Below are 18,771 nucleotides of genomic sequence, written 5' to 3'. Positions count from 1 at the left end.
GAATTTCTCTCTACCTACTTCCTCTACACCATGCATGATTTTATAGACCTCTATCATGTCTCCACGCAGTCATCTTTTTTCTCAACTAAATAGCCCCAAGTGTTTTAGCCTTGCCTCATAAGAAAGGTGCTCTAGGCCCCTGATTATCTTGGTTGCCCTCTTCTGCACCTTTCCCAGTTCTACAATGTCCTTCTTTATATGTGGTGACCAGAATTGTACACAGTACTCCAGGTGTGGCTGCACCATAGTTTTATAAGGGCTAGAAGGCCCTTATATAAGGGCGTGATAAAGGCATTATAATATTAGAAGTTTTATTATCAGTCCCCTTCCTAATGATCCCTAGCATGGAATTGGCCTTTTTCACAGCTGCCGCACATTGAGTTGACACTTTTCAACAAGCTGTCCACCACAACCCCATGATCCCTCTCCTGGTCAGTCACCAAGATTTCAGATCCCATCAGCCTATGCTTGACGTATACTTGAAAGACTATGTTAACTCCAGGTGAGAAATTAACTATATTAAAAAATATTCTAATAGATTAAAAAGGAAATATCTATCAACAAAATTATTCAAAAACAGTGCTCACAGAAGCCCCGAGTTAAAAACCTACCCTAAACTTCTAGCTATACATGTATAACCCAGTTTCTCTCTCTGTTTATTCTCCTGTTAGAAAGTTTACTTCTGTAACTAGCAGGATCTGGGGGCAGAGCCACCATCGGGTGAACGGGTTAAAAGAACCCGGGCCACCACCTCCAGGGGCCACACCTCGCAGCCCTAGACATGCCTCCTGCATCTGACATCAGACGCTGGGGGCATTATTTTGCTCCCAAATGGGGCCGCATATCCCCATTTGGGACCGAAATCAGCCCGCGCTGTGTTGGCAACACATTTGGAATGACTCTCCCTGCCTTTTAAAGGGCCACACAGCCCCGTTTGGGAGGGAGACCATGCCCCCATGCCTGACATCAGATGTGGGGACATGGCTAGCTGGGCCCCTGCGTCTGACATCAGACACGGGGGGCAGGGCCAGGGGGCCATGGCAGCGGCTGAACACGGGCCGCCTCCAGCCTCCCTCCACTCCTGGCAGGATAATTCACTTATATATTTATTTATCACCTTTTTATGACACCCATCTAATAGCTTTGAGGATGACACTTCCTCTCAAAATGTTCTGTGAAAATTTAAGCTAAGAGTCCTTTCTCGTGATCCGTGAGAAAGGGCTTGAAGGAGCAGGAGAGGAAGCCTCAAAAAACTTACCTCCCCGACAGACAATCCTCCCCGTTGGTCTGGACATGCAGATTGTGCACCCAGACATGCAGCTGCCTCCTCAGGCAGTGCAGAGGGTCGTGGGATGGGACTTGTCACCCTAGGCCCCGGGACTCCCAGAATGTACGGTGCGAATGCACAGTGCATTATTGGGATTCCCCTGAGGCTGGCTGATGGCCAACAGTCTCCCAGGCCTGGCTGGAAGCAGCTGGGGCTGGCAGATGATTAAAATGGAGGGAGCGCTAGCTCCCTTAACCCCTTTTAAGAGGATGGCCAGCTTGGCAGGTTTGCCACTGAGTTGCTGCCGAATCCTGGTGGTTCTCACGTGTAAGCAAAACTGGGCTTGGCTTCATTAACCTGGTTTTGCCTGTGCCTGAAAACATCTTCTCTGGGTTATCTCACATCTTTCTTTGCAAACACTATTTGATATGCCTCCAATTAACTAGGAGATCACATTCTTTGGGGCAGTTTCAAGTGAACCAATAGAGAACAAAAACCTAGGGAAAACTATTCTGCTTTCAGCTATTCAGTGTCAGATGAAAACATATCAAATCATAATGCTTCCATAAATGCAAACGTAACACAGGTCCATTAAAACAAAAGATGAACTTTTCAGTCCAAATGTTCATAATATCTGGCAACAGAAGACCCTCAAGCTAAGCAATGATGTCTACCATAAAAGAAACTTTACTTCCTGCAAAGTCCTTTTTTTCCGTCTAAGATACTACCCCTGTTACAGAAGAGTGGTAATGAGTTGTATATAGCAGAGCAGCTGCTTTGCATACAAACAGTCCCAGGTTCAATCCCTGCATCTCCAGGCAGGGTTAAGAAATGGACCAATGGTCTGACCTAGAAAAAAGAAGCTTCACATGTAGCAAGATACTTCTGATGGGTCTGATTTTTGCATTAGGAATGGGAACATCAACATAAATTATGTGTAAGCCTATGGAATTCTGCTCACAATCTGGACTTGCATGCTATGCTGGTTAGTAGTCCAGTGTCTGATCCAACAGCCCCAATGCTATGTTTAAAATAATAACAACACACACATATTAGAGAGGAAGAATTTAGATATTTTCCCACTGCTAACTGAGTGAACAGGCACCTTTTAAAAGTGATTTTATTTATTGAGCAGGGGGAGAGCAACCGGTCCTATTCAACCCCAGCACAGCATCCCTCCAGTGGCTGTTGCTCGTGTCTATCTTATGTTTCTTTTTAGATTGTGAGCCCTTTGGGGACAGGGAGCCATCTTTATTTATTTTATTTTTATTTCTCTATGTAAACCACTTTGGAAACTCTGGTTGAGAAGTGGTATATACATATTTGTAGTAATAGTAGTAGTAGAAGTGGTAGTGGGAGGTGGCCACTATTTTCCCTACTCCAAATTACCCGCATCTAAGTGCTTCCCCCACAGTGGGTTCTAGATACTGGTTGGAGAGATATTTTCCTTCTCAAATGACTACACTATGGGGGTAGTATTTGGCCGCACTGAGTGTAACCAATTAAGTCACCCAGACCAGACACTAATGGTTTGAAAATACTGAAGGAGTCAGTGGAGCCAACTACCTGTTACCTATCTCCCCACCCCATTCAACAACCAGATTAGTTTCTTGGCTGAACAGGCATGCAGTACCAGCAACAATGGGTCTCTGAGATGCTACAGGTATGGTAGGGATTCCTGTAATTATAGGGGTAATGGTGGAAGGATAGACTACTACCCTCCCAGAATATCTCAGTTTGTTACTGTAACCAGACAGAATCCTTCCCCCGCTTTTGGAAACTCTGGCTTCCTGTCAAAATGAAGGGAGCAGAGCAGTGAACTGATGCCAGGGGAACTGAACTGGTGCAAAAACTGCTTGGCAAAGGGGCACACTCACCCCTTGCATTCCATGCATTCTTAAAGAAGCTAGAGTTCCTCACATAACAGTCTTGGACCTTAAAGACTAACTCTAAAACCATCCCTGAATGTAATCAAGATTAAAGTTTCAAATTAGTTATGTAGAGTCAGGATAGGAGTGCAAATTTGTTCTGCATTTCCTCTAAGCAGTCACTACCACACCCTCTCAAAGTCCAGTATCTGGGATTCTACCTGCGTCAACCTTGCAAGCTAAAGTTTTCCTGCCTTTGGGACTTTACAGAATGAAAAACCTTACAAAATCCTCTGCTCTCAAATAGTTACTCGATTAGTCTGGATTCCGCTGAGGCCTGTAGTAGGAATTTGGTGGCAAACACTGCCTTCTGCTGTCCCAGAGCCTGCCCAGCTGAGCATCCACTCCTGTACTTGAATTCCGTCCCTTGAGCTGAATCACAGGACTGTTAAGTCCTGAGTTGGAACACCGGACCACAGAATCCAGAATCACTATCCTTGAATATACCTTGTGAGGGATAGCTGCCCTGGACACTCTCGGAACCCAGAGCCTTTGAGTCACTTTCTGTGTGGGTTTGCCACAAGACACCCCATGCCTGACTGCTTGAGAGCCTCTAGACTCCCGAGCAGAATCCTATAACCTTTGAGGCTGGGCCATTCCCAGCATGGGGTTCCTGCATGGTAACTCCTGTGCCCGACTGCTCTCCTTTGCTAGCTGTGAGCATGCAGATATTGGGAAATGGTGCCAGGCTGGCACCTCACTACTTCTCCTTGTCCTGCACTTTGCAGAACCTTAGTGGCTGGGACCTTCCAAACCTTTTTTGATAGAAGTCATTCTTTTTTGGCAGTATGCACAAAACAGTAGATACAGATAAGCATTAAACTGTTCTTGATTTGCTATCTTTTATACATCCCCACCCCATTTTCCTTTCACTGCCTCTTCTCCTCTTTCTGTCCACTTTCCAATGCCACTGACCTGCTAGGCTAGTAGAGCCTTCACCCCCACACTCCAACTCCTCCTTTATTTAGACCCCAGGGAGCTTCCTTCACTCCCTGGACGACCGTAAATGTATTAAGGTTGCCAAGTATCATTGTGCCGCTCTCTTACAAATAAGCTTTACTTTTTAATAAATAAACTCTACTTCTTTCTTTCAAAAGCCTCATTTCTGAGTCCGCTGCTCCTCTGGGGTACTCTAATATTGGCACTTGCCTGTTTCCAGTGTTATTCATGCTTACAATTTCAGTTTTGAGCAAATGTGGTTTTACACATGCGTGAGCAAGTGCAGTAACAGTAAAGCCCACTCAAGTCAGGATTTTCCTGGCTTGACAGGGTCGCTCCAGTGGAAGCTATGGAGACAGCTTCAGTAGCGACTTGCTACTTGTGGTGGTAGTAATTCAATCCTTCAGCTGTGTAATTACAGAAGATTGTGGTTTTATTTAAGAAGTTAGCAGTTGGAACAGAGAAGAAGCAAACCTCCTTTCATAGCGCAGGACATAAAAGAAGCCTATACTGTATAGACAAAACATGATTATCAGGATTTCTTAGGTGTCCACCCCACTTTCTGAAATAGCTAATATAAATGTGCCACCTTGTGTGCTGCATCAGCTAAGGAATGGAAAATACGAAGAACATAATGGCTGAATTATCGAATTATAGAATGGCTGAATAAAATCGGTTTTAATATTTTAATTCGGTTTCAGGGTTTTTAATTACTGCGACTGTTTAATTGTTTTAAAATGTTTTTAAATAGTTAATTGTTGTTATATTGTTTTTTAATTTTTGTTTTAGCTGTTTTAATGGTTTGTTTTAATTGTAAACCACCCTGAGCCATTTTGGAAGGGCAGTATAAAAACACCAAATAAATAAATAAATAAATAAATAAATTTGCTAAAAGTAATACATGCACTTTTCCACAAAGGGTCAATCCAAAACATCTTACATCAGAATATCAGGACAGCCCTGCTGGATCAGGCCTAAGGTCTATCTAGTCAAGCATCCTGTTTCACACAGTGGCCCACCAAATGCCTCTGGGGAGTCCACAGGCAAGAGGTATGTGCATGCCCTCTCTCCTGCTGTTGCTTCCCTGCAAGGGGTATTGAGAGACATCATGCCTCTGAGGCTGGAGACTCTGGTGGCCCAAAGCCACCAGATAGCCATTGACAGACCTGCCCTCCATGAATTTGTTGAATCCCCTTTTAAAGCCATCCAAGCTGGTGGACATACCGTGGCAATGGGATGTGGAGTTGTCCACATCCCGTTGTAAAAAGAGCCTTCATTTTAATATATAAAATCACAACATTAACTCAGATCTTAAGCCCACAACATTGCTGTCAGGTGACATCACCAAATAGCACTAAGAAATACACATGCACATGATGCATCCTCTCATGGGAACAGTAATAAACAAGATTGCCAATTAAATCCCTTTTGCAGGACTGATTCTTATGGCGAAACCCAAACTCACTGTATTGATGCCCCCCCCCCATTCTAGGAGTTATAGCCTTTTTAGAGCTGTGCTTTATGCAGCATGTGTGCCGGGGGGGGGCAGTACAGGTGAAGCACTCTGCAACTCCATAAACCTTTGCAACTTCCTAGTAACAATGATTTTTTAAAAAACCCATGACATAAGCATAACAATCCCAGAAGTCAGCATACACAGATTCCAGGTGCACTACATGTAGTTAAATATTTGGACAGCAATGCATCTTATGCACTCCACTCAGCATCTAGTAAGATTTTGGAGCATTTGCTAAGTGGAGTTTTGGCTTAGACATTTTCAGTCACCTACTGTACTCAGTAGTCCCACCTCCTTTAGGAGGACTGCTTACTCAGCAGTCCCACTCACTCCACTTCTAGTACCCCTATCTTAATTATGCTTCCTGCTGCTGTCAACACCATATAGCTGCTTCTGTCCCAAGGGCTGATGTCTGAAACTAAGCTGTGGCTATTGAAATGGTGATAGTCCAGCAGACTACTCATTTATAAAGAGCTACAGTATGACAAAAAACCAGAACTAGCTTCCTTGCAGTTGTGCAATGCAGTATACCACCACATATTTCTCCTTCCTGTTTTGCAGAATGTGGAAAGCCACTACAAGGTTAGCAGGAAAGTGTTAAGAAGATCTAAGTTAGCCTTAGTCACCTTACACACAGAGAAAAAGAGCAGTACTGAAGAGTCAGACCCTTCAACTTTACACAGGGTAGTGAAATAGTTGCCACCTTTGTGATTACTCCCATGCCAATACAGGTCTTCATGATGTTATTTGCCCAAGTAGGTGCCTGTGATGTCATGGCTAGCAACCACAGAAGCCACACTTCCCAAAAGACTAATCTGTGTGGTTGCAAGTTGTGACATCATCACATGAATGGAAGGGCCATAGCTCAGTGGTAGAGCATTTACTTTGCATGCATAACGTTCTAAATTCTATCACCATCATCTCCAAATAGGATTGGGAAAGAAAACTCTGAAACTCTTGAGAGCGGCTACCAGTCAGTGTAGAAAATATCAAGCTAGATGGACTAATGGTCTATTTCAGTAGAAGGCAGATTCCTATATAAAGCCTTATTCCACACTTAGGCCAGTGTAAGATCAACTGCAGAGAAGCTGGCAAGCATACTGCTTGTGATATTACTGCCATTTAGAACACATATACACCACTTTTCAATTACAAAGTTATCAAAGCAGTTTACAGAGAAAAAAGGAATACGAAAATGGTTCCCTGTCCCAAAGGGCTCACAATTTTAAACTGTGGATTATAAATACAAGTGAAAGAGACAAAGAAGGAGCTTACTGAGCCAGAAAAATGTGGCAAATGGCTAACATCCTCTCCAGCCCTTAAAGCCAACTTGGAGCCAGCATGGTTCGCTTCCTGTATGGATAATGTATATGGAATCATAATGGGATTGCAAGCCTGCCATTAGCAGCAAGATCCACTTTCTGTACCCAGTAACTGAACTGCTTCCAGACCTTCAGATGCATGTTAAGAAACAAACTATTTCAACTTTATATTACAAAGATAAAAGACAGGTCCTTATTATACAGTTCCTCCACCACAAAACTCATTGAACTGAACACAGTGAACACCTCATAAGAACAGCCCTGCTGGATCAGGCCCAAGGAGGCCCATCTAGTCCAGCATCCTGTTTCACACAGTGGCCCACCAGATGCCGCTGAAAGCCTACAGGCAGGAGTTGAGGGCATGCCCTCTCTCCTGCTGTTACTCCCCTGCAACTGGTACTCACAGGCATCCTGCCCGCAAGACTGGAGGTGGCCTATAGCCCTCCGACCAGTAGCTGATGATAGACCTCTCCTCCATGAAGTTATCCAAACCCCTCTTAAAGCCATCCAGGTTGCTGGCTGTCGCCGCATCTTGTAGCAGAGAATTCTACAAGTTGATTATGCGTTGTGTGAAAGAGTACCTCTGTTTGCTGGTCCTAAATTTCCTGGCAATCAATTTCATGGGATATCCTCTGGCTCTAATGTTATGGGAGAGGGTAAAGAATTGCTCTCTATCCACTTTCTCCACACCATGCATGATTTTATAGACCTCTATCATGTCTCCCAGCAGTCGTCTTTTTTCTAAACTAAATAGCCGCAGGTGTTGTAGTCTTGCCTCATAAGGTGCTCTAGGCGCCTGATCAATTTTGGTTGCCTTCCTCTGCACCTTTTCCAGTTCTACAATGTCCTTTTTAGATGCGGTGACCAGAATTGTACGCAGTACTCCAGGTGTGGCTGCACCATAGTTTTGTATAAGGGCATAATAATATTAGCAGATTTATCTTCAATCCCCTTCCTAATGATCCCTAGCATGGAATTGGCCTTTTTCACAGCTGCCGCACTTTCAACGAGCTGTCCACCTCAACTCTTCACACAGCAGCATGGAACCAAAAACAAAACAATAGAAAAAAGCACCACCCTGCTAAGAAGAGCAGCTACAAGCAGCTCGACATCTTTGCAATCAGCACGTTCTTTCTTTCAGAGGCAAAGAAAGAGAAAGAGAGATGGTCATATCACATGCCATTTAACACTCAAAATGAAATAGCTGTCAGTTGGGCAATTAAAGTACATCATTGAACTGTTCTGAGCAAATACGCGAATGTATTTCACATGTTGCAGAATTTGCCACAGCAAAAAACAAAAACAAAAAACCAGCAGCCACATAGAAACAGAGAGACATCCACACACTATACAATCAAAGTGAATAAACTGTGACTAGAAAGCAAACACCCACTTCCAGGCCCAGTTTGTTCTTCAGATTCTTTCATGAGACTATCTAGATGGATTATCTAGCTTCCTGTAACTTCCAGGAAGTGTACACTTTAGCATCACAAAGCTGATACTCATCAGGGCCACTACAACTCAGCACTGCTTGCAGCCAAATTGTGCAGAACTTTCTATATTCTATAAATGAATTACTATAACAATTTCAAATTAATTGAGAAATGCCTTCCAGTTTCTTATTGCCAGCTAGCTTCCCTACTCCTGAAAGTGTTCCTTCTTGCTCTTTCTTTATTGGTTTCCAAACTGTGTAGGCCACATCTCAGCTTCTGCCTCATCTCTGAAACAGAAGTAATAACCACTGGGATGTATTAGACCCTGGAGAAGTTCATAACTGCCAGTATATAAGTTCGCCCAGCTTCAAAGGGCCTCAACCAGCAACATGTTTCCTTCAGATATCCTTTTTGTACAGAAAAGCTGGACCAATAGCATCAATTTGTGTTCAACAGGCATTCCTATCCAGTAGGGATGTGCACAAAACATGATTCAGAATCCAAATCGTGCCACATCCCTTTAAAACATGGGGATTCCACATTCCCTTTGGAAGAGAGCACTGGCCATTTGCATGGTCAGCATGATAAAAAAATAATATAAATTATATTTTCTGTGCACGGAGGCCATGTGTGTGCCAGCATCGTGCAGGGGCAGTTGGGGGAGAGCACAGGTGATGCATGCTGATATCTGAGGAGAGCGCTACACTTAAGGAAATAGAGGCAAGCACTGGAGGAGCAGGTATGGACCTGATTTCCTCCATGTTAAAGGGGATGTGCAATCCCCCCATTTTAAAGGAACATGGCACAATTTGGAATCCAAATCATGTTTCATGCACATCCTTACTGTCCAGTGACAAACTGCCCCAATTGAGCAGCCACACCCCCAGCTAAAACTTTTCCAAAGCTTTTTTTACTTAATTCCACAACTAAATTTAAACAGAAGGAGTAATCATTTGAAGAAAATCATAGATTAACAGCATCTCTTCTGTGATTTATATTTTTCTTCAGGAAGGAGTAAGATACAACTATCATTGTTTCATACAAGTCATCTAGAAAACAATCAGGAAGTAAAACATAATTGCAGTGACAGGACATAAGTGACAGGAAGAGACAAGATGGTTATCGATATATAATACTTTATTTTGGAATCCTGAGGCAGAGTACTGCATATCAGCAGCACAGAACATGCAGCAGTCACATAAATGCATATTCAAACATATTTAGAAACATTACATGTAACATGGAATTCATTAAAAAATCATGAAATTTCGCTTCTTTGAAGACTACATAAATCAGCACCAGTCTCACATACACCTATAGATTCTTAATATGCATAAAGAAACACACACGTCCCATGTATATATATTACATAATTTCCTAGCCATTCAACATTAGGGGGATATGATTAATCCTCCATGACATGCTCTGAACTTTCCGTTCAGCTAGGTTCTTTCTCCTCCTTCAGACCTACTGGCAATGGATGTCATTTGACCTGCAGATTTCACTCTGAATAACCATCAGAGAAACAAAACAGTGGCATTATTTTCTAACCAATTATCTGCCTGCATTTGCAGTTCAAGCCTAGAGATTAGTTTGCTAAATGTGTAACAGGGGGGAGAGAAAGATTTGATAGAAATGAGTGGATATATCTTCACTGTGCACTTAACTGAGCAGAGAGCATTTCTTTGATGGAATCAAGAGGAAACCAGGGGAAACACAGGGCCTGGAATCTAAAACACTGTTGATCTGGGCAGAGGCACTGGAAGACTCAAAAACTAAGAAGGGGCCAGCCTTTTTACAATTTCTTCTACTTGCTGTCAGTAAAGAAGGTTCTAAGAAGCAGAGTGGAGAGGCAGATGGGCCTTTAGGAAAAGCAAGCTGTTATAAACTAGCAGGGATAGAGAGAGTCCCTGGTACAATTTTGTTTTGCATTTCTTCATTTTCTTCATTATCCTTCTTCATTTCTTTTTACTCTTCTTCATTCCACATCTGGTTGCTAGGAGGAGCATGTGTCTATATTCCATCCTGTGTTTACACTTTAGGAAACTCTCACATCTCTCCCGCAGAGAACAGCAGCCTGACCGTGTTTCCCTCCATCTTTTAAGAAATTTTGACATTTCATCTTATTCAGAGGTCATGTTCCCTCCTGATATAATTTTAATCTGAGCCAGGATTAATCAAAAACCTGTTTTTCAAAACCAGAACTCAGCCTGAAACAAGTGAAGCCTTAATACAGAGGACTGCTACCCAGTGAGGGTTAACACAGGGAAATGCTCCTAGCACCAGTCCTTTAAACACACAGAGACCTCAGAGTTGTCTTCTTCTGCCTCAAAAGGTGAGGGGAATGGCTGGAGCTGCATTGACAAGAGGCGAATTTCCCTCTCCTCAGAGGAGGAGATCGGATATGAATCTGCAATACTTAAGCAGTAGAGGAGGATCTGAGAGGCACAGCGGGATAGCATCCTAAAGTGACATCAAGGGGAACCAGCCATTCCCTACCAATACCTGAGCAACTGAGGGTCTGTAGAACAAGATGTCATGACATCAAGGGAAACCAGCCATTCCCTTCCATGGGATGGTACCTGAGTACCCAACACACTTTCCCCCCTCCAGTCAGCTCCAGCCAGTTGCCTTGGAGTGCAAGCAGCAATCCCCTCCCTTCCTCCCCTCTCTACCGTCCCTGCATTCTTCTCCTAAGCTGGCTCTTCGACTTACCCACTCCAGCACCCTCAAGAAAGCCAGGGGTTCCTTCACCGCCCGGAAACTCCCCTTGGAGGTGAGCTGAAGAGAAAGCAAAACGAGGGTCGGGGGGTGTTTGCGGAGGGGCGGGGCGGAGAGGGGAAGGGAGTCCAACTCTGCGCGCCCGCGGCGAAGCCAGCCCCCCCCCCCCCCGCGCGCGCCGTCCTCCTCAGGCACGCCTTACCTGGTCGACGGTCTCCATCCCTGCCCAGCTTTTGGCGCGCAAACTTCAGGTCTCCCTCAGCTCAGGTGGCGGCGTCCAGGTGTGAAGCGCGCCCCGAGGAGGCAAAAGGCTGGTCGCCTGCGCCAAAGAAGGCAGCCAGCCAAGGAGACAGGGCTCAAGTGAGGCAAAGCAGAGCTGAGCTCCAAGCGAACATCCACGCCCGAGCCGAGCGCGCGGGGTGGAGGGAAAAGGAGGAGGGGGCGGGCTGCCCGGGCTCGTAGCTCTGCCTCGCTCGCGTCGCCTTGGCGTGTGCGAGTTTTTGCCCGGGCCGCCGCGGAGCGGAGCTGAGGCGTGCAGCACAAGAGACGCTTCAGCCTGGATGCGTCGCCTCGTCTCGCCTTTTGCCCAGTGCCCACCGCGCAGTTGGGCTGAAATGCTTCACTTCGGTGCTTCTTGTCCATGCCAGAGCTTCCTTCGCCTGCTTGGGGAACTCCGGGAGAGACGAGGAAGAGAAGCGCTTCGTTGGGGTTACGTCTGCAGCGCCAGCAAGTTTTCCCGAGCAACGTCCCTGACCATGCTGTGAATAGCTGGTGGAAATCCGTACCTCGCTCCATGTGCCATCGCTGAGGACGAGCGAGGTGTGTAGCCACCTCAGCAATTGTAAGCTGTGCAGCGCGATCCTATACACGCTTACTTGGGAATAAGTCCCACTGAATTCAGTAGGACTGAGTTTTTTATTCTTTCATTTATTTAATTACATTACGATTTTTGTACCGCCCAATCAATGCAAAAGGCTCTGGGCGTACACAGGGACAAAACAAAACCCGCGACTCGATCATTGCTTTCTTTTTCACATCATCATCCCCAGTGTACATGGCGCTTTGCAGTTACATGGGCAAAGAACAGGTTCCTTCCCCAGGGACCCTACATCAAACAAAAGAGGGAAGGAAGGGCAATGCACTTCCCTGTACTTCGTTCCAAGTTTCTAATGCACGCCGTTGGAGTCCAAAAAGATGGGGACCATTCAGTAACGTTTATCCCAATATGTGAAGAGTATTATAGAAAGCACGTAACTCTTAAATGAAGTTTTAGTTATACACAGAAACAAGGAATTAAGGCCAAGGAGGGCCTTAATTCCTGCTGTTAGTCCCCTGCAACTGGTATTTAGAGGCATCTTGCCTCTGGGGCTGGAGGTGGTCTATAGTCCTCGGACTAGAAGCCATTGATAGACCTGTCCTCCCTGAATTTATCTAAACCCCTCTTAAAGCCATCTAGGCTGTTGCTATCACCACATCATGTGGCAGGGAATTCCATAGGTTGATGATGCATTGTGTGAAAAAGTACTTCCTTTTGTCAGTCCTAAATTTTTTGGCAGTCAATTTCATGGGATGACCCCTGGTTCTAGTGTTATGAGAGAGGGAGAAAAATTTCTATCAACTTTCTCCACACCATGCATGATTTTATAGACCTCTCTCATGTCTCCTCTTAGCTGTCTTTTTGCCTAAACTAAAAAGCCCTAGGTGTTGTAGCCTTGCCTCATGAGGAAGGTGCTCTAGGCCCCTGATCATCTTGGCTGCCCTCTTCTGCACCTTTTCCAGTTCTGCAATGTCCTTCTTTAGATAGGATAACCAGAACTGTATGCAGTACTCCAAATGTGGCCGCACCATAGTTTTGTATAAGGGCATTATAATATTAGCATTTTTTAAAAAAATCCGCTTCCTAATTATTCCAAGCATGGAATTGGCGTTTTCCACAGTGGCTGCGCATTGAATTGATGATAGAGGTGTATAAAATTATGCATGGAGTAGAGAGAATGGACAGAGATTCATTTGTGTCCCTCTCACACAACGTTAGAACCAGGGTCATCCCATGAAACTGAAGGCCAGGAAATTTAAGGCAAACACAAGGAAGTACTTTTTTTAACATGGCACATAATTAATCAATCTATGAAATTTTCTGCCACAGGATGTGGTGATGGCCAGTAGCTTGTGTGGCTTTAAAACGAGGTTAGACAAATTCATGAAGAGCAGGTCTATTATTTATCTGTCTCTATATATAATTCTCTTAAACGTACTTGTCACTAATCCCGTGTGTGGCAGCTCTCATAAGAGTTCGTGAGCAAGCTGCTGGGGATGGAGGAAGCAAATGGGCAGGCTAATGAACGGCCAGCCAGCTGAGAGAAAGTGGTGCTGGGGAAAGTGGCGGGGGTGGGTGGGAAGCAGTGGCCAAAATGGACCGAGAACAGGGGAAGAGCTGAGGGGGAAGAAAGGGGGGAGGGCTGAGAATGGGGTGGGGAAGGAGGGGGGAGAACTAGAGGTGCCGTTGCTCTGAGCCTTGGCCAGCTAGTTATTATTTATTTCATTTATAAACCGCCCCATCCAGAGACTCTGGGCAGTGTACAACTAGTTTTAAAAAACATAAAACAAACACCATTTAAAACACACTGCTAAAACAATATAAAAATGATTTTAAAACAATTTAAAACCAATTAAAATACTTTAAAACAATTTAAAAACCTTGGAAGGCCAGGCCAAACAAGTAAGTCTTTAGGGCTCTCTTAAAGGCCAACAGCAAGCCTAAACTGCAGATACCTGCCGGGAGTGCATTCCATAGGCCAGGAGCAGCTACAGAGAATGGCTAGCAGGCCCCGCCAGCACTCCTGCCCATCAGCTTGGGCTGGCAAGGGCCCAGTTTGGCTCCCCTAGGCCCTGGTGACACTCCTGCCCATCCGCATGGGCCAGCAGAGGCACAGTTAGGGCCTCTGCACAAGCACAGAGTGAAGAGTGATCTTCAAAGTGAAGAGTGATCTTCACGCATGCATAGAGGCCCAAACTGGGGCCGCACCAACCCATGCTGAGAAGGAGTGCTGGTGGGGCCTAAGGGAGCTGGCCTGCCGCTAAAGAGCCATGCCACTACCATGGTGCATAAGGTGACCTCCCATACGCTCCCACCCTCCCTTTTCAATCCTTAGGCTCTTAGGAGGGCCCTTTGCTTGTAAGAACTGGTTGAACTGGGTCCAGCTCGAGCTTGGACCGTTCCCCCTTTTTGGAGGTCTGGTCCAGTTTGAACTCAAACCAGGTGCACATCCCTAGACAAGATGCCTCTAAATACCAGTTGCAAGGGAGCAACAGCAGGAGTGAGGCCATGCCCTCACCTCTTACCTGTGGGCTACTCAGAGGCATCTGGTGGGACACTGTGTGAAACAGGATGCTGGACTAGATAAGCCTCGGGCCTGATCTAGCAAGTCTGTTCTTATGTACTTTCAGTGTAGGAAAGCAAAAATCTCATTTAAAAGGGGCTTGTTTTCTGCAGTGCTTCTTGCAATATCTTTATAGATGTTATAGAATATCCCTCTTCATTTGAGGTGTTGTGCTATGAACCCTTTAGCTGGCCTATTGCCTGCCTCATTCCTGACATTTTTGAGTGTATTTATTATTATAAATACCCTCAGTATGAATACATAGCCATTTGTAAGTGTGTCAGTTGAATCCCAAAAGATTCCTCCCTATGGGATTCAAGTAGAATGCTGCTACTCCATTCCTCAAACAAATTTATGCAAGAAGAGACATTGTGTGAACAACTGTAGTGGAAGGAGATCAATGCCCTTCTTTTCCTCCATTAATATGGTACATTTTGGGAGAGCAGGGGGAGTGTGTGAAATTTTCAGCATCATTTATTTTTCTCAAGGAAGGAAAATGGAAACTCACATTCCCCAGAATGTTTCCATTGTATGGAAACATTTAAAAAGCAGCAGCAGTTGGCAAATCACAACTAAATGTGAAGAGGAGATTAGGCATTTTTTCCACAACGCATACATTTATCATAATTATTAAATTTATATATTGTTTTTTTAAAAATGTTCTCAATGCGTTTCACATAGCAAAAGGAAAGAGAAGATGGTTCCCTGTCCCCAAAGTGCTAACAATCCAAAATGAAATACAGGGAAGACACCAGCAACAACCGTTGGAAGAAAGACTGTTGTGCTAGGATGAATAACAGGGACAGTTGCTCTCTGCCTGCTAAATATAAGACAACCACCACTTCAAAGGTGCTTTTTTGCCCAGTTAGCAGGCATTGATTCCCCTGTTTGTACCATTGATTACTCTGTTCTGTAATGTTTATTATCATAGTATTTATTGGATTATTATAATATTAGATTAATTTCATCTAAGGCAAGGAACCATTTTCTAATAACTTTGCTATGTAAACTGCTTTTAGAACTTTTTTTGCTGAAAAGTGGTATATAATAATATTTATATGCAATTTATCAGCCCTGAAAAATGATAGAGAAAGAGTGAGAGCCCCAAATAATGTCACAATAGTATGATTAAATTGGCAGTCCATATGGTTAACAATATCTGTAAGCCTTTGATAAGACATGTACAGTTATACTATCCTGACTGTACTGAAGCAATGGCGCAGCAGGGAAATGCTTGACTAACAAGCAGAAGGTTGCCAGTTCGTATCCCCACTGGTACTATATCGGGCAGCAGAGATATAGGAAGATACTGAAAGGCATCATCTCATACTGTGCAGGAGGAGGCAATAGTAAACTCCTCCTGTATACTACCAAAGAAAACCACAGGGCTCTGTGGGCGCCAGGAGTCGAAATCGACTTGACAGCACACTTTTATCTTTACCTTGGAGTCCACCTTTCCCACTTTCCTTCTTTTCTTCCCAGCTCCTTATCTCAGTGAATTTGGATGCTTAGCTGGATATTTGGGGAGGGATGACCTGTCTAGGAAGGATTTGTTAGCAATGATGGAACAAGTAATTGAAAACTAATATGGAAAACAAGAATAATAATGCCTAATTCACTTTGAAAAGGATAAAGATAAACAAAAGTTGGACAAACAAAAGTGAAATAAACTTGAGTAATAGTTTTTTGCTGAGTGAGGGTTTTTTCCCCTTTACAAATGTTTCCTGTTTCAGGCCGCACAGCATAAGGCCCGGGACTGAATCTGACCAGTAGGGACTTGTTTGTTGGCTCACAGGAAGGAAAAACCAACAGCAGGAGCCATGAGTAGCTCTTACCCTGTTATGTGACAAACAGCAGCAGTTCAATACTTTTGAGATCAAATGTTCCCCAACTGCCTTGCTACTCCCGCCCCTGGGCCAGAGCCCACTAACACTATCCTTCATCCTCTTTCCCCCTCCTTTCCTCCTGACTCCAACCCCCTGTCCCCTCACTTTCATTAATTTTTAGCCTACTTTCCTTAAGGAAAGAAATGTGTGATGATGGCATCTACCCCAATTCAAGATGGCAGATACAGGAATGTTTGAGGTGCAAGTAGGCTAACTTGTGAACTGCTTACTGATTTGAACCAAATTTGTTGCAGTTGTAGGAACACATAGAGACACTTCAGTAGCATAGTGTTAGATGATGTCATGCAACACAATTCAAAATGACAGATGAGTGAACATTTGACCTGGAAATGGGTGAACTTGTGAACCGCCTAACCACTTTAGACCAACTTTTGTACAGTTGTAGGGACACATAGGGATAGCTCAATGGCATAGTTTGTGATGATGTCATCCACCTCAATTCAAGATGGCAGATGTGTGAACATTTGAGGCAGAAGTGAGCTAAGTTGTGAAGATGGTAATTATCTATAATGTAAGGAAAGTAAGCAGATTAGTTCTTACCAGAACTTCTTGTTTAATAATTGAGTTTAGTGTAATAATTAATACTAGCTGATCTGGCGCAGAGCATCTGCGCCCCTAGTTCGCCACTGCCACTTTTTCCCCCCACCCCACCCTCACTGACACTTTTTTGCCTGCCTGCCCCTGCCTCATTCCCCCCCGACCCATCTTCTTCCCCGCCCGCTCCTGCCTTCCATCTTCTTCCTTTCCTGCCCACCCCCTGCCTGCTGTCTTCTTCCTTCCCTGCCCACTGGCCATCTGAGGGCGCTGGCTCACCTTCCACCATTTTCTTCCCCCCACCCATCCTGTGGCTATCCAGCATCTCTCTGAACTCTCACGAGAGCTGCCACACATGAAATTAGCCATGGGTATGCCTTAGAGAAATCAATATATAGATGCTGAAAATTGACCTCAGCCCCTGCACAACAAGTCATGGTTGGTTCTAGTCCACCAAGACATTTGAGTTGTGCACTCCTGCTCTTATTGAATCTGGCCGTGCTTTGAAAAATCATGTTTAATAAAAGATTATTTACACAGATACACACTGATAATTTTAACTTTTCCAAGCCCTCCCTTAGCATTTTCAACATACTTGTAACTGTACTGATACCTGCAAGTTTTAAAATTGCTGTAACTATATCTTACTTTATGACAGTATTAACTACATGTTACCAGGGGCTGCTCCCCCATGAGGTAAGGTGAAATTATGGTCTCAGGTGTTACCTGTGCAATAGGTTGGCATGTGCCACCCCATTGTCCAATAGATGGCTGCTGCCTCTGGCTTCTCACCATCCTGCCACCCTCCCATGGTTTATCCCCCTTGCATCCTTGTCTTCCTGATATGGACACCAGCTCTGCCTCCCTGCAGGCACCACCCTCTTCCTCATCACTCAACTGCCTTACCTTCCAGGCATGCCACTGTTTTAAACTGCAGGTCAGCAGCAGAGATGATGAGGATGGAACTTCTAGCATGGAGTAGTGGCCTCTCCTTGTTGCCACTGCTTCAGTAGCTCCACTATCTGGGTCACTTTCTCTTTCACACTCCCCTCGCCCGCCATGCCTTCCACCAATATACTCAAACACCTTGAGGCGAGTCTTACGATCAGTGAATCTTGCCGGGAAGGGGTTTGGGGGGGGGGAGTGGGCTTAGCCTGCTCTCCCCACAGACGAACAGGAAAGCAGCCCTGGGTGGCTGGATTGGCCGCCCACACGACTGCTGGCTCTGTCATGGAGCTGGTGGGGGCTGCGGGGATCAGGGAACTTCCGCCCTGGAAGTTCCAGGATGCCCCATGTGAGTGCGCGGGGCATCCTGAAGAGACCCCCAGGACCTGGAGGCTTGTTTCAGCTTCCTGGTGGGGTCTCCTCATGTGTTGCCACAGCACGGAGCTATGCTGTGGCAACACACGATCAAAAAGACAGGGTTACCTTGTCTAAGGGGAGGGGAAATTAGGAAGATTTGCTGCTGGGAGCCGCGTGGCTCCTGTGGCAGCAGACAATTGGGCAAATGTGGGCCAGGGTCCCTTAGCCCGCTTTTGCCCAATCATGAGAATCCCCTCCTTGTCTCCTCCATTTCAGACTCCATTTCAGTTAAGCTCACCCATTATGTTTATTTGTTAAAGCATACCCTTGGGAATGCTCAAGTGTTTATATGAATTTTAAAAATTATTTGGGAATCACCAAATAGTTCACACATTTGCAATATGTGTTGTACAGTAGGAGAGGGGAAGCTCAGCATGGGACTGTTGCTTTTCCTTACAGCTCACTGTTTCGTATAACAAGTGTGGAAAAAGTTCTAGACCCATGTATACTTACAGCACTATC

The 18,771-nt window shown here is 44.9% G+C and overlaps 1 protein-coding gene and 1 long non-coding RNA gene across 2 annotated transcripts in view; one reads left to right on the top strand and one right to left on the bottom strand.

The window, feature by feature from the left end:
- The window catches only part of SYNPR (synaptoporin), a 254,174-nt gene extending 242,675 nt beyond the window's left edge, over positions 1-11,499 (bottom strand). Inside the window, exons 1-2 of the mRNA XM_053299181.1 lie at positions 11,329-11,499; positions 11,121-11,186 (exon numbers count right to left, since the gene is read on the bottom strand). Of these exons, the coding sequence (XP_053155156.1) occupies positions 11,121-11,186; positions 11,329-11,346 (84 nt within the window). The 5' untranslated portion in view covers positions 11,347-11,499. The remainder of the gene's footprint in view (positions 1-11,120; positions 11,187-11,328) is intronic.
- A 152-nt stretch (positions 11,500-11,651) lies between these two features.
- The window catches only part of LOC128346182 (uncharacterized), a 72,878-nt gene continuing 65,758 nt past the window's right edge, over positions 11,652-18,771 (top strand). The window contains exon 1 of the long non-coding RNA XR_008316824.1: positions 11,652-11,945. This is a non-coding gene — a long non-coding RNA (uncharacterized LOC128346182). The remainder of the gene's footprint in view (positions 11,946-18,771) is intronic.

The sequence above is a fragment of the Hemicordylus capensis genome, chromosome 2 (genome assembly GCF_027244095.1).
Source record: "Hemicordylus capensis ecotype Gifberg chromosome 2, rHemCap1.1.pri, whole genome shotgun sequence".
NCBI classification, from domain to species: Eukaryota; Metazoa; Chordata; class Lepidosauria; order Squamata; family Cordylidae; genus Hemicordylus; species Hemicordylus capensis.
Note: the sequence above shows the minus strand (reverse complement) of the source record. Positions and strands in the feature narration are given on the sequence as shown.